Here is a 14,407-nt window from a genome sequence, read left to right as displayed (position 1 = left end):
AGTCTCCTTCTCCTTGTCTGTCTTTTCTCTGTAATGTGTCTAATGAGTCTCCTTCTCCTTGCCTGTCTTTTCTCTATAATGTGTCTAGTGAGTCTCCTTCTCCTTGTCTGTCTTTTCTCTATAACGTGTCTAATGAATCTCCTTCTCCTTGTCTGTCTTTTCTCTTATATATCTAACAGCCATGGTCACAGAGATGCCTTTAACTCATGCTTGTCTAGTACATGTACATAGGTGTGTGTGCAGCCATATGTGCGAGTCAGCCATTGGCCGAATGCCCTTCCCTTTCCCTCTTCTCCACTCCAGCCCATCCCCCAACAGAGTGCAATCCTGTTCTGTACGTCTTAGTCAGTGCACATTCTCAGACCTGTAGTAAAACCCAATGTAGATAAAAATCTGTGGATATTTAAAACTAAATAATTGATTAATATTTTTCGAGAAAACATCATGAAAATTCAAAAGGAAATCTCCCTTCTGTCACTTCCTCAGACTAGAATACAGCCTGTACTGAACACAACTGTGATGATTCTAAGCCGGAGCTCAGAACCTCTGCTGCAAAGTCTTTCTTTAAAAAAAAAAAGTCACAGACAGTGATTTTCACATCTTTTCCTTTTTGTCAAATTTATTTTTGTTTTATGTGTGTGAGTGTTGGGCCTGCATGTGCCTGTGGGCACCATATGTGTGCCTGGTGCGCCCAGGCCATAAGAAGATGTCTGATGCCCTGGAACTGGAGCTGTGGATGGCTGTCAGATGCCTGTCAGTTTGGGAACCCAGCTTGGGTCCTCTACAAGAGCAGCTAGAGCTCTCAGCCCTCAAGCTATCTCTTTTTTATTGATGTTCCTGAAAGTTAGGAAATACATCTTTGGTCTTCATTTCTCCATTTGTAAATGGCTTATTTTCTTAGTCTTGTAAATATAAAGAGCTTTTAAGACAACGTGTTTAAGTGGTAATAAGGGCACTGTAACTGGTGTTTTACTCAACTTAATTTGTTTATTGGTTCTATATTTTGAGGCAGGGTCTTATGAGGTAGCCCAAATTGATTTTGATCCTCCTGCCTCAGCTTTCCAAGTGCAAGATTATAGGTGTGTGCCGTTAAGCCTGGCTTTTGAGTTAATGTTTTAAACAAACATAATGTTTAGATATTTAGATGTTTATAATTTGTGTTACAGGAATTATATCAGTGAACATAAACAGGACAAATAAGACTGTGCTCACACAGGTGAAATGAGGAGTTCGATAGGAGCTGCACTTGCACAGTGTGTGGATGCTCACCTGGTTTCCTCCTCTTTCTTTAGGGCCATTTTAAGTGCCAGGTCCGGTTATTTTGCTGCCATGCTGAGTGGCTGCTGGGCTGAAAGCTCCCAAGAGTGTGTTGCTCTTCAAGGGTAAGTAAGTAATGTTTCTGAGGCCGCGGGACTCGTTCCGTGTGTTCAGTGGAACTCAACACTGACTTTCTGAAACAGTAATAGAGATTGTGTGTGAGTCTGCTCAGGCCCTGTAACGGATACTAGAATCGAGTGCCTGAAATAACAGACCCGTGTCCTCACAGTTCAGAGTGTCAACAAAGCTGGCGTCCTCCACGCTTTCCTTAGGTGTGGACTACCACTTTCCGCGTCTCACGTGGCCTTTGCTGTGTGTGTGTCTCTAAAAACGCTGACCCTGTCTTACCTCGGCTCCATCTCTGCCTTATCTTCAACTTGCCACGTGCTGAAGGTTGTGACGTCAGCATTTGAATTGGGGGAGGACACAGTCGCTTTATAGTGGGGACATTCTGATTATGGGGTATTTTAATGGTACACTGGAAGGTTTATATCTGTGGGTAAGTGGGGTGAAAATGTAGATTTATTGGTGACATTATCAGTGTTGAAAAGTAGCTTAGGGGACTGGAGAGATGGTGCAGTGGCTAGAGCCCTTCCTGCTCTACAAAGATCCTTGTCAGTTCCCAGCTCCCATGTTGGACAGCGCACAGATGTGTCCAACTCCAGCTCCAGGGATCTGATGTCCTTTTCTGGACTCCGTGGGCACCAGCACACAGAGACACATAAAAAATTTTTTAAAAATCTTAAAAACAAAACAAAATGACTTGAAAAATCTATATTCATACTGATGCTCTCTCTTTCTTTGAGATGGATTTAAAATGTCCTCTGAGTGTCGGAAGGGTGGAGCCAGCAGGAGCCAGGTCTCTTCAGGGTGGTGGTCGTGAGGCCAGTTACTCTGTGTTAGTTTTGGAAATTGGCCCAGTGCCTGCTTTATGTAGTTTAGGTATCTTTTCTTTAATTGTCAATATATCCTAGTAAAACTGAATTCAGTGAGAATTCAGATTAAGGAATAATTCTAGTTTAATTTAGAATTCAACTTTTTAAAGCCTTTCTCTACATTTATGGTGTGTGTGTGTATGTGTGTATGTATGTGTCTGCATACACATACATGTACGTACCACAGCATATGTGTGAAGTTAAAGGACATCTTTTAGGAGGCTGCTCTTTGCTCCCATGGTGGGTCAAGGGCTCAAACTCAGATTGTCACCTTGCATGGCAAGGGTTTTACCTACTAATTCAACTTCCTGGCTTTCATTTAAAATGACATTTGTTTTGTTGCTAAAGGCCAAAAAACTATATTGATTAAGGGATTCCTTAGCAAAAGAACATAATGTGTCTAATTTTTTTCCTGTAACAATCTTAAAATTTTGCGTAAGTTGGTGACAATTTTAACCACCTGGCACATACCACGTATACCTTTGTTCCTCTCTGTCCTCAGCAAATGGGTAACAATTCCACCTCTTGCTTTCTGTGTTTCCTCCCACTCCTCATGCCAGTCGGTCTTTGAGGTAGAGAAGGGAGATTCACATACTGAAGTGAGTAAAAACAAAACCAGAGAAGTTAGATATCTTCCCAGGTTTACGTGATTATATTGAATATGAATCACATTTATCAATTCTTGTTATAAATGTTTTTAATTGGAAAAAGGTTTTCCATATAATATATTCTGAGCAGTTCCCCTCCCCCAGATCCTTCCCCTTCCCTACCCACCCAATTTCATGCCCCTTTTTTCCTTCTCTCTTTAGAAAACAGAAAAACAAGTAAACAAAACCCCAAATAAAACAAAACAGAAAAAAACACAAGAAACGCATACACACAAACCAGACCCATAAAAACACAAAATTGAAGCTAAATATCCAAGCAAAGGAACAGTGGGACAAAAAGTGCCCAAACAAAGCAATATCAGACAAAAAAACTATAAAATACCATTGAATTCATTTCTACTGCTGGGCGGGACCTACCCTGAGTGTGGTTAATACGCCTGGTGAGACTAGTGGAGAAATGAATTTTTCTTTGCATACTGGTATCAATTGCACACAGCTTATTGATTAGGGGTGGGAGTTCATCTTCACTTCATCTGGCTTAAACCTGTGTGGGTCCTGCGTGTGCTGCTACAGTCTCCGTAAGTTCATATGTGCATCACTCCTGTTGTCTCCTTGGAGTCCTCCATCCCCTCTGGCTCTTACATCTTCCCACCTCCTCTTCCACATGGTTCCCTGAGCCCTGAAGGGAGAGGTTGATGGAGACACCCCATTTAGGGCCGAAGGTTCCAAAGTCTCACTCTCTGCACGTGGTCCATGTGTGAGTCTCTGTGTTAGCTTCCATCTGCTGCCTGAGGAAGCTTCTCTGAGAATGGCTGAGCGAGGCACTGGTCCGTGGGTCTAGCAGAATCTATGCTCCTTTAGAAGAACAGTGGTAGCTGGTTTTCCCCTAGGACCTTGGCCTATCTTGTCTCAGGTTCTTGGCCACCCAGCATATCAGGCATGCATTCCATCTCTCTGAGGGGGCCTCAAATCCAGTCAGACAGTTACTGGTTATTCCCAAAGCATTTGTGCCACTGTTATGCCCACGTGTCCTATGCCTGCATTGGGTCATCACTGTAGATCCCAGGGTTAGTGCCTGGGGCGATGGTTGCTTTAGTAGCACACAGAGTGCCTTCCAGTACTGTGGGCACTCGTCTGCAGGAGCGGAGACTCTAGTTAGGCGCCAGCTCGACTGTCTGTGTTCGAGTGACATAGGTAAATGTGTTACTACCTGTTTGTGGAGAAGAGCCAGTAGCCAGAGTAGTTCCGTGTTTCCGTGGGGCCCTTTGGCCAACAGCTCACTTAGGGTGTGATCTGTTCCTGACCCTGGAGGATTCAGTTGGTGGCAAACGATGTCTAATTGAGGCATCACCCCCTGTTGTATCTGTTTTAAGATGTTCTGGGTTCTTCGTGGCCCTTAGTGCTGTCCCTCCCAGTTTTCCTCCCCGTCCCCCACTGTTAGCCCTCCCACTCCAGCCCCCACCACCCCTCTCATATCTGTGTGTTTGTTCTCTCTTCCTCAGGAAATCCCCCCTCCTTCTAGTCCCTTATTTTACGTCTTTGGTGATCTAGATTGTAACACGCTCAGGGTGATTGCTGCTGGCTCCATCCATTTGCTCCAGCTTTATAGTTTCATTTTAACATCTGAACTTTTAATTTTATTTTATTAACATTTTTCTTTATTTTATATACCAACCGCAGTTTCTCCTCCCTCCTTTCCTACCCCCCCATCTACCCTGCACCATCCACTCCTCCTGGTCTCCATTCAGAAGGGGGCAGGCCTTCCAGGGCTTGAACAATAAATGGATCTTGTGAGACCAAAAAGCTTCCATACAGCAAAGGACACTGACCTGTGAGGAAAGAGACCATCTACAGAATGTGAGAGGGTATTTACCAATTATACATCTGACAGAAAGTTAGTGTTTAGGATATACAAAGAACTCAGAAGAACTGAACATCAAGAAAACAACCCAGTTTTAAAATGGAATATAGAACTAAAGAGAGTCCTTAGAAGAAAACCACAAATGGCTGAGAAACACTTTAAAATGTTCAACATCCTTACCCACCAGTGAAACACAAACTAAAACCACGCTGAAATTTCCTCTTACTCTTCTCGGAATAGCCAAGATCAGTGGCAGCTCATGCGGGTGAGGATGTGGATAGGGGACACTCAGCCATGGCTGCTGGGAGCGCTAGCTTGCCAACCACTGTGGAAATCAGTGTGGCCATTCCTCAGAAGGCTAAAATCCACTGAAAGATCCAGCCACACAACTCTTGGGCATACGCCCAAGGAACTCTGCATCTTTCTGTAGAGATCCTTGCCCATCCAGGTTCATTGCTGCTCTCCTCACAGTGGTCACAAATTGAAATGGCCGAGATGTCTGGGTGATGAAAATATAGTACATTTCCACAGTGGGACATTGCTCAACTGTTGAAATGAAATTCACAGGCAAATGGATGGGGTGAGAAACAGTCATCCTGAGTGGGTTAACCCAGACCCAGAGAGACAAACATGTATGTTTTCTCTTTATTTAGAGTACCCACAGAGGTTAGGTAGTTAGGAAGGGACCAGGGGAAAGAAGGGTAGGGGAGGACAAGTACACTTGGAAATATGGGGAGGGATAGCTAACACTAAAAACCTTTGAAAAAGCCAAAATAAAACCTGCCACTGTAGCCAGGCGGTGATGGCGCACGCCTTTAATCCCAGCACTCAGGAGGCAGAGGCAGGCGAATCTCTGTGAGTTCGAGGCCAGCCTGGTCTACAAGAGCTAGTTCCAGGACAGGAACCAAAGCTACAGAGAAACCCTGTCTCAAAAAACCAAAAAAACAAAACAAAACAAAACAAAACCAACACCTACTACTGTAGAAGCTTCCTAATATATAGACATATATAAAAGGATTGTAAAAGGCTCATCGTATAATGAAGAAGACAATATCCCAACTAGGTATCAAATGATTCCAAATAAAAACCACAGTACCATGAGTGGGCTACACATTTTTGAGTCTTTGACCAGAGGAGTCCCTTAGACTCTCCCCAGACTGGTCCCTCTGTGACTTCATAGTAAGGCCTGTTCCTGAAGACCCTGCACACCAAGCACAGAACATGGGAAATGGAGCTAGTGCTCAGCTGGAAGCTCCACCCCCATTGGCTGTGGTGCTAAACCTACAGCCAGGGGAGAAAAAAGGCCTCAGTCTCACCCAGCTATGAACCTTGGGAGCTGTAACAATGACCTGCCCGGAAGATCGTCTACCAGTGCTACGGGAGTGACCAACCACGTTTAAAATTTAATTTAAGGCCCACTCCATGAGGTGGAACTCATACCTGATATTGTAAATGAGCCTGGGACTAGACAGGTTATGGGGCTTAAGAACCTGCTTTTATTGTGCTATATTAACACAGCAATAAAATGAGTCCTTTGGCATTCTGATGTACCTATAAGTCCGTGCATTGCTTGGCCCTCATCAGAGAGCCTTGCTCTTGAATAGGTGGTGATTTACAGAGACCCACCACTGGGCAACATGCAGAGAGTGAGAGTCCTGGGGTACTCAGCCCTGAACGGGGTGTCCTTATCACTGCAGGAGACGGGCAGGAAGATTTTAAGGGCCAGAGTGATTCGTGATTTTGAGGAAACAGCATTTCCTAGACAGCAGAGCAGGTGCCCATCCAGACTCAGAGACTATGACAACATGCACAAGGCACACACAGGCTCTGGCCAGACAGAACCCCAGGAGAAGAGGCAGTGGACAGAGTCCTACCCTGTCCAAGAAGTTGTTCACGAAGGACAGCTGCTGGGAGAAGGGGGGTCCGTTCTCTTCAATGGCGTGGCCCCGGGCATATCAGCCATACTCCAGGAGAACTTGCCAGCATAAATCATGACTTTCAGTGGTTTTTTTTCTTAACATTTTTGTTGTTTTAAGAGGACAAAGAACATGAAATTGGGGATGAGTTGGGGGAATGCAACAGAATATGATAAAAATTAAAATATACTATGTGAAATCCTCAAAGACTAAGATAAAAACCTCAAAAACATATAACAATTTAAACTTATGTAAAAATCCATAGCTGCTAGGAATGTTTTCATTGCTTTAAGTTTTTTTAGATTTATTTTTATTTTATGTATATGAATGTTTTGTATATGTACATATTTGTATATGTGTATATTGTATATACTTGTGTATGTATACATATGTGTGTATGGGTATATGTATATGTGTATACCATGTGTGTTCTGGTGCCTGTGGAGAGGGTGTCAGATCCCCTAGAATTGGAGTTAAGGATGGCTGTGAGCCTACATGTAAATACTGGGAACTGACCCAGGCCTTCTTAACCTCTGAGCCAACTCTCCGATTTTTTTTTTTTTTTTTTTTTTTTTTTTTTTTAGAGTTTCATTGTGTAGCCCTGGCTGGTTAAAAACTTACTACATAGGTTGTCTTGAACTCAGAGATCTGTCTGCCTTTTCCTCCCAACTACTGAGTTTAAAGGTATGCACTACCATGCCTAGCCTAGTGACTGCCTTTAAATTAATATTATAATACGTGAGGTTATTAGGAGAATAAAGGTTAGAACTTCATGTTTATGGGAAAATAGAATGTATCTTTGATATTAATTAAACCTTAACTGTTTGTGGATTTGAACGTTGTTTCTTCTTGCAGCATAACCCAGGGAGAAATGAATGTTGTGATGCATTTCATATATGGGGGGACTTTGGACTTTCCGGACAAAACTAATGTTGGGTATGTATTACTTTTTAAAAGGAAGATTAAACATAAAAGCTATATAGGTTCTATTTTGTTTAACTATTTTGCAGAAAGTCAATAAAATAGAAGCTTCACTTTTATTGTCTATTTTGATTGTGTTTGGAGGAGTATTTGAAACTACATTAAATGTGAGGCTGAAAAGATGTCTCTGTGGTAAGAGTACTTGCTGATCTTGCGGGGGCTCACAGCTATCTGCAGCCTGGGTCCAGAAGACCCTGTGCCCTCTTCTGGCTCCAAGGGCATCAGGCACACGTATAGTATACAGATACACATGCAGGCAAAACACTCACATACACAAAAGAAGACTTAAAAAATATATAGCCTTTAGAGCACTTTTATTCTGTGTGTCACTGAGGTGTGAAGGGAATTTGAGACATCTCCAAAATCTTCCTCCTTCCTTGGCACAAAGCAAATCCTGTGTCAGTGCTGACAGTTTTGACCCATGTACATGAAGCAAAAAGTTGAGTTATAATTTAGATCTTTTTTCTGAACATTCTGTATTATTGAGAAATTATTGTGTATTATACTTTGATTTTGCATTTGAGAATTATCAGCTAATGTCTGTTTACTTCAGTCAGATACTGAACGTGGCGGACATGTATGGCCTGGAAGGATTAAGAGAAGTAGCCATCTACGTCTTGAGAAGAGACTACTGTAACTTCTTTCAGAAGGTAATGTTAAGTCTAACACATCACCCAGTCATCATGTACCCGCTGTGCTTAAAAATGCCACCGTCTAACTAATCCACACTCTTGTTGAGAAATAACCTGAGCTGTGCTTTTGAAAATCAGAAATTAACTGTAATCGTTTTAAGCAAAGTCAGGTCGATGTGCGGATCTCTTGACAGCTCATAAGCGATCCCGTGTAATTCAGAGATAGAGTACAGGACTCTCGGCACAGGAGAAGGAAGCTGTTCCTGTCTCTTCCGAGGGCCACACAGAGGCTTTCTTGGTTCTTTCCCTTCCTCTGCCACGTCCGAGTGTTTCCCTGGGTTGCTTTCCGAGGGGTTAAACGTGTTTTTATTCTCACAAGTTGGCTGTCTAAAGGGAGATCCTGTGCTGTGCATTTCAAACCCATTCTGTGCTTTTGGCTTCTTTTCTTTAATAGACTTTGTGAATGTAAGTTAATCCATGTATTTATGCTTTTTCTTAATTTGTACATTTTCTATAATTCATTGAGCATGTATTTATTTAATAATGAACAAAAACAACTCTTAAAAGATTTATTTATTTTTTCTCATTAGGTACTTGATGCAATATTACCCATTGTCTGACTTCTAATGTGGTTACTTTAGTAACATTTAAATCAGTTTTTATGTTGGGCAGGACTTTTCCTATCTCCCTGAACTAAAGTCAAAGACCATTCCCTCCCGTCTTAGGTTCTGTTTAATCTCAGAAGGTGGTCATAGCTCTGCCAGCCCCTCTGTAGGAATTAGACCCAGAGAATGGAAGAACGGAAGATTGAACCATTCTCTACTCCACATTCTTCACTTCCTCAGGTTTAGTCCATGAGAACGGGAAAGGCTGGAGGCAGATATATAGTGACATTAAAGCAGCAGATTTGGCAGATATGGTTTAAAGTAATAGCTGGGAAAACCGCTTTGTGTTAGTTTCTATTCTGAGCTGAACTACACTGTAAAAGTCCTTTCTCTAAGTAATCTTTGCACACAGTTGCCTCTTAATATGTTCACAAGTATATGAGTTAAGTGCTGCTTCTTGAATTGTATTTCAGTAATCTACTTAGTATTGTTTTTAATTTGACGGATCATTTGCTGACACTGTAATGAGTTTGAGGGCTGCACATGCACACAGTGGCGTGAGAACCCAGTCCTCACACGTAAGTGTCTGAAAACAAAGGGGGTGTTTTCCTTTATTGAAGTTCTGTGGAACACCCTCCCATAGACTGCTGCTGTGATCATGAGATGATTCCTAAACATGGCTGCTTTTGTAGACCTTAGTATTTTTGTAATGAAGTTTTGAATGTTACCACTTTTACCTTCAGTCTTCATTAACGCATCACAGTGACTTAATCTCATAAACTTCTAATAAAATCCCCCGTTGTGCGCATTTGGATACATGTGATGGACAGCTGGCCCCAGATCTACTCAACCTAGGCTTACTCTTTTCAGTAATTTGCTATCCAGCATTCTGTATAGTTGGACATATTTGGACCTCCTTAGTATGTTGTGGAAGGCTTTTCATTTCGATTTTTTTCTTACAACTAAAATATATTGTAATCAATAATCTCAATATGCCTTCCCAGATTCCACAGACAGGTTCTGTCATTTGCCTCTGAAAACCCTCGGTCATCAGCATGTCATTTCTGTGCTAATCATTTTAACAGAAATTGCTCTTGCTATACATTAAACAGTAGGTTTTGTGTTATATAGGGCTTGGTTGTTCCTAAATAAAGTTGGACTTAGATTTTTTTAATTCCTGTGATGCTTTATGGTTTCTCAGACGTCTGGTGCTTTTAGGGTGTCAAGTATGTGTATCAGGTTCCTTCTGTCATACTGGTTTGCTGTCTTTTATGAGGTGGATCAGAAAGCCAGGTCGTTTCATTTCAGGGAATTACCACTATATAATATATATAATGATGTAATGTCTAGTTTTAGGAAAACCTAGAGTATCAGTTACCTTAAAGGGATCGTGTTTAAGAAAAACATTAAGGGGCTGGAGAGATGACTCAATGGTTACGAGCACTGGCTGCTCTTTCTGAGGACCTGGGTTCAATTCCCAGCTCCATGTGGCAGTTCAGACACCTGTAACTCCAGCTCCAGGGATCTGCACCCTCTTCTGACCTCCACTGGCAAGACACCTATACACAAAGAGATAAAAGAACAAATAAAATTTAAAAACAAAAGCATCAATGGGCAGAGCACAATATTACATTCAGTTATTTATCTTTCTTAGTTTTTGAGACAGGATCATGTAGCCTGGGCTGAGGCTAGGAGTAACCGCTTACCGTCCCCTCCTCGGTGCTGGCTTTACAGGCATCCACTAGCAGGCCTGGTTTATGCAGTGCTAGGGTTTGAACCCACGGCTTCATGCATTTTAGACAAGCTCTCTTCCAGCTCAGCTACACCCCAAGTCCTGCATTCAGTTCTTAAGTCCTAATGTAATACTTTAACACGTGAAAAATCAAGCTAATAGCAGTTCATAGTTTAAAAGCCTGAAATCACTGCCCTGGTCAGAGGAAATGTTTGTTACACATTTGGAAGTGTGCTGTACGGATAGGCTGTTGGTCATCTTTAGTGTTCTGCACACTCAGAGTTGCAGCTAACAGATGAGTGTCAGTTTTCTCAGGTTGTTAGGTGTAAGCAAGGCTCAGTGAAACCACCTAACTAGACCGGCACTGGGTAAGAAGACAGGTTTATGGGAATGTGAAACTGCCTCATGGCCCTGTCGTTAGGGGGAGTCCAAAGCCACTATGGCTACCGTGGAACAGGGGGTGAGGGTAGCAGAAAGGCACGGAAAGCATTTCCAGTTATAAAGGTAGCTCCGGCGAGGAGAAAGCGGTAAACTGGAACAGCATAGATGGTTAGGGTAGCAGTGGGGGGGGTGTGGTTTGCAGGATGGAGAGGCCTGGCGGCTCAGATGTGTGTGCATGTTAATAGGGACCAGTAGGGACCAAGGAGCCTCGATGTCCGTGCTCGTGCCATACACATCCGTGATGGGTCTTGTCTCTTGCTGCCCCTCCTTTCTCGTGGTCCCCTTTCTACTCTGATGTCCAGCAGAAACATGCATATGCACACGCTTGCACACTCACAGATGTAAATGACTTTAAAATCACATCTGCATGTGAGAGAAAACTTGTGTTACTTGTTGTTCTGAGACTGAATTGTTTATTTCACATAATGATCTCCTGAAAGTGAAATTTCAGGTTTCTATCAAATTTTGAATTGTATGCATTTATTCTATAGTTTAAATATATAAATCAGATTTTTTATGAACCAAATACTTTCAGCCTCTGTAAATTAAAAAGACTGAATGTGATATTTTCTGTCAATTTTAGCCCGTTCCCAGAACATTGGCATCGATTCTAGAATGCCTAATTATTGCTCATTCAGTTGGAGTGGAAAGTCTTTTTGCTGACTGCATGAAGTAAGTTACCTTATGCAGTGCCGCTATTACTGTGTGTCCTTTATATATGTATACGTAATATACACTCTTACTCTCCAACGTTTGCGGGCAGTTTTAGTCTTGGTCTGTTTTCTCCACACAATTCAGGTGCTTAACGAGTTGTACCAGTTGAGAAGAAGTGTGGGTTTAGGTGTCACCTGAGGTGCATGGGGTCAGTTTCACTGAAGATGAGCCAGACTGTGTGAAATGTGCACATAACCAGCATGGGTTTCAGTGTGTGTTTCTGTGCGGGGGTCCCTTTGCACATCATGGCAGGCAGAGGAATGACCCACAAGGAGGTGAGAATGAAGACACCGTTCAGCCTCATTTAGTCAATGGACCAAACTTAGGGACTCTAAGCCCAGGCAGTTTATCGTAAGTGGTTTAAACGTAGTACAGTTTGGAAAAGAGTTTCTAGGCAGCCATCATTCCAGTTCCAGGTGCACAATGAAGCTTACGGTGTGACTACTTAGAAACACCTGTACAGAGTGCACGTGACCACCATGGGTTCTAAAGGGTCTAGGATTTGATGTGGTCTCTGACCAAGGTAGCATAGAGAGGTCAGCAGTCTATAAAGTACTGTGACACCCCTAAGGATGGGTTCTGTTAACAAGGAGATAGAGATAAAGGTCTAAGGAGGGAGAGTCTGAGGTAGACCGTTCTGGGAGGATTTGGGGAGGTCTGGCTCCACATAGAGTGAAGGTCACTGGGTCATTAACAACATCCACTCCCAGCCTATTTCTTCCTCTGAAGACACAGCCCTGTGTGATTAACATTCCTGGCTTCTCTAGTGTTTATCTGTGAGTGTGATGACCTTGTGCCCTCTACATTTCTGAAAGTGAGCATAGTTAAGTCCATCTTGGATCCCGAAAGATTAAGTGAGGGTCAGTCATAATATTTGGTTTGTGTGTGTGTGTGTGTGTGTGTGTGTGTGTGTGTGTGTGTGTGTGTGTGTGTGATTGAAAACAAAATACTGACTTTTAACTTTTTTCCTGGCTCTAACTTGGATTGTTTAATTTTAACAGCTGGATCATAGACCATTTTGCAAGGTTTTGGTCAGAAAGAAGCTTTGCAAACGTTCCTCCTGAAATTCAGAAAACTTGTCTCAACATGCTGATCCAGTCCTTAGTGAGTATAACCTTAACAAATGCTTTATGTGAGCCATCCGAAAGTTTATTCAATGATTCCAATGCAGAAACAGAATGTTAATGTTTCTGTAGAAACAAGATGAGAGTCACAGTTCAGATAACTCAGGACCAAAGTGGAGATCCCAGCCCTGAGACCGTATTCTTGTGAAGCCACTCTCAAGTGCTCAGACAGGCTGGGCCGCTGTGAGCTAGAAGTGCATTGGTCCAGCAGTACAGGAGACTCTGCACATAACACCTGACCTTTCTCAGTGGCTTAATTTTCCCAGGGATTCACTTCACCTGGGGGCAAGTTGTTTGGTTGCATTAGGCTGCTTCCCTCATGGAAAAGATACATTTGTTGTTACTGGAATAGATGCTTACCCCGGACCTGGATTCCTGGATTTACGTTCCTGACTCTATTTCTGCTAAAAGTGCTCTCCGTGAATGTTTAGACTTCCTTGCCCGTCATCTTTGTGTTCTACACAGTACAGCAATGACTAAGAAATCCGCATCACAGAAATGAGAAGCTGTGGACTCAAGCATGTGAAGTTCATTGGACTTACAACTTTCCCTGTTATCCTGTCTGGTAGAAGAGGTGTGGCAGCGCCAGCCAGGTGGCAGAGCCTTACCAGGCTGAGGTTGTCTCTAAGACACAGTATGTGCTCCACAGCTCTGGATTTAAGGCACTGTTTATCTTGTAGTCGAAATTCATGTGTCCAGAAGTCAAGATGGGGAGGCGGGAATGTCCCCTCAGAATTGTTTCTAGTGACTCATTAGCAAAATTTTGCCTCTCTTCTCTGCAACTTTGGACTCTGCTGATCTAGAGACCTTAGTACAGAGAGAAGGATGCTTCTGTTGGGAATACATACAGCAAGGATTCCACTGAGCTGGCAGTTGAGACAACCCTCCTCTAGCTGGCTTGTAAATCCATATAAAGAAGTAGAAGGAGCTTGGCTGTTCAGGAGAGACTGAGCTGCCCTCTCCAGTGCGGGTAAGGAAGACTGCGTCTGAACACTTCTGGATGCAGCACACCCAGGTTCGATGTGTAACTCATTAGGAAATAGCAACAATTTATGCGCAGTGACAATAAGGGCCCAGGGTTGTTAGCAATGGAAGTCTGGCCTATTCTGCCAGATTAGGAGCCACACACAGCAGAGGCAGCTGCTGAAATCCAAAGGAACGTAGAGTCAGGAGTGGAGGGGGTGATTATAAAAACGTCCTATAAAAATATGACCATATCAGTTACAAAAGTGGGCAGTCCTTAGGGCATATGTGCAGTGTTCACAGCCCTTTGTTCATCTAATTATGTCAAATATTCTAATTTTCACTGTGGCCACATTGTTCTAGGTCTAAGACATGCTGGGGCCATTTCACTCTGCGCCTCCGTATCTGTTCATAGCCCCTGAGAATCGAGGCTGTTTGAAGAGGACTGTGTATCACACACCTTATAAACACAGGCTTTCTGTTTATTAACATGTTGTACAGTGAAGGATACCTGTGTCATTTTAGGAAACGTGACTTACTCTTTCCACTAGGAAGAAAGTTCAGCTCACAGATTACAT

General features: G+C 42.8%; 1 protein-coding gene across 1 annotated transcript in view; it reads left to right on the top strand.

The window, feature by feature from the left end:
- Btbd8 (BTB domain containing 8) overlaps positions 1-14,407 on the top strand; it is a 72,707-nt gene that overhangs the window by 39,148 nt on the left and 19,152 nt on the right. The window contains exons 5-9 of the mRNA XM_057772030.1: positions 1,293-1,382; positions 7,493-7,573; positions 8,172-8,268; positions 11,612-11,700; positions 12,744-12,846. Coding sequence (XP_057628013.1) covers positions 1,293-1,382; positions 7,493-7,573; positions 8,172-8,268; positions 11,612-11,700; positions 12,744-12,846 — 460 coding nt within the window. The remainder of the gene's footprint in view (positions 1-1,292; positions 1,383-7,492; positions 7,574-8,171; positions 8,269-11,611; positions 11,701-12,743; positions 12,847-14,407) is intronic.

The sequence above is a fragment of the Chionomys nivalis genome, chromosome 6, assembly GCF_950005125.1.
Source record: "Chionomys nivalis chromosome 6, mChiNiv1.1, whole genome shotgun sequence".
NCBI lineage: Eukaryota > Metazoa > Chordata > Mammalia > Rodentia > Cricetidae > Chionomys > Chionomys nivalis.
The sequence above is the reverse complement of the archived record's forward strand: the minus strand, read 5'-3'. Positions and strand labels throughout refer to the sequence as shown.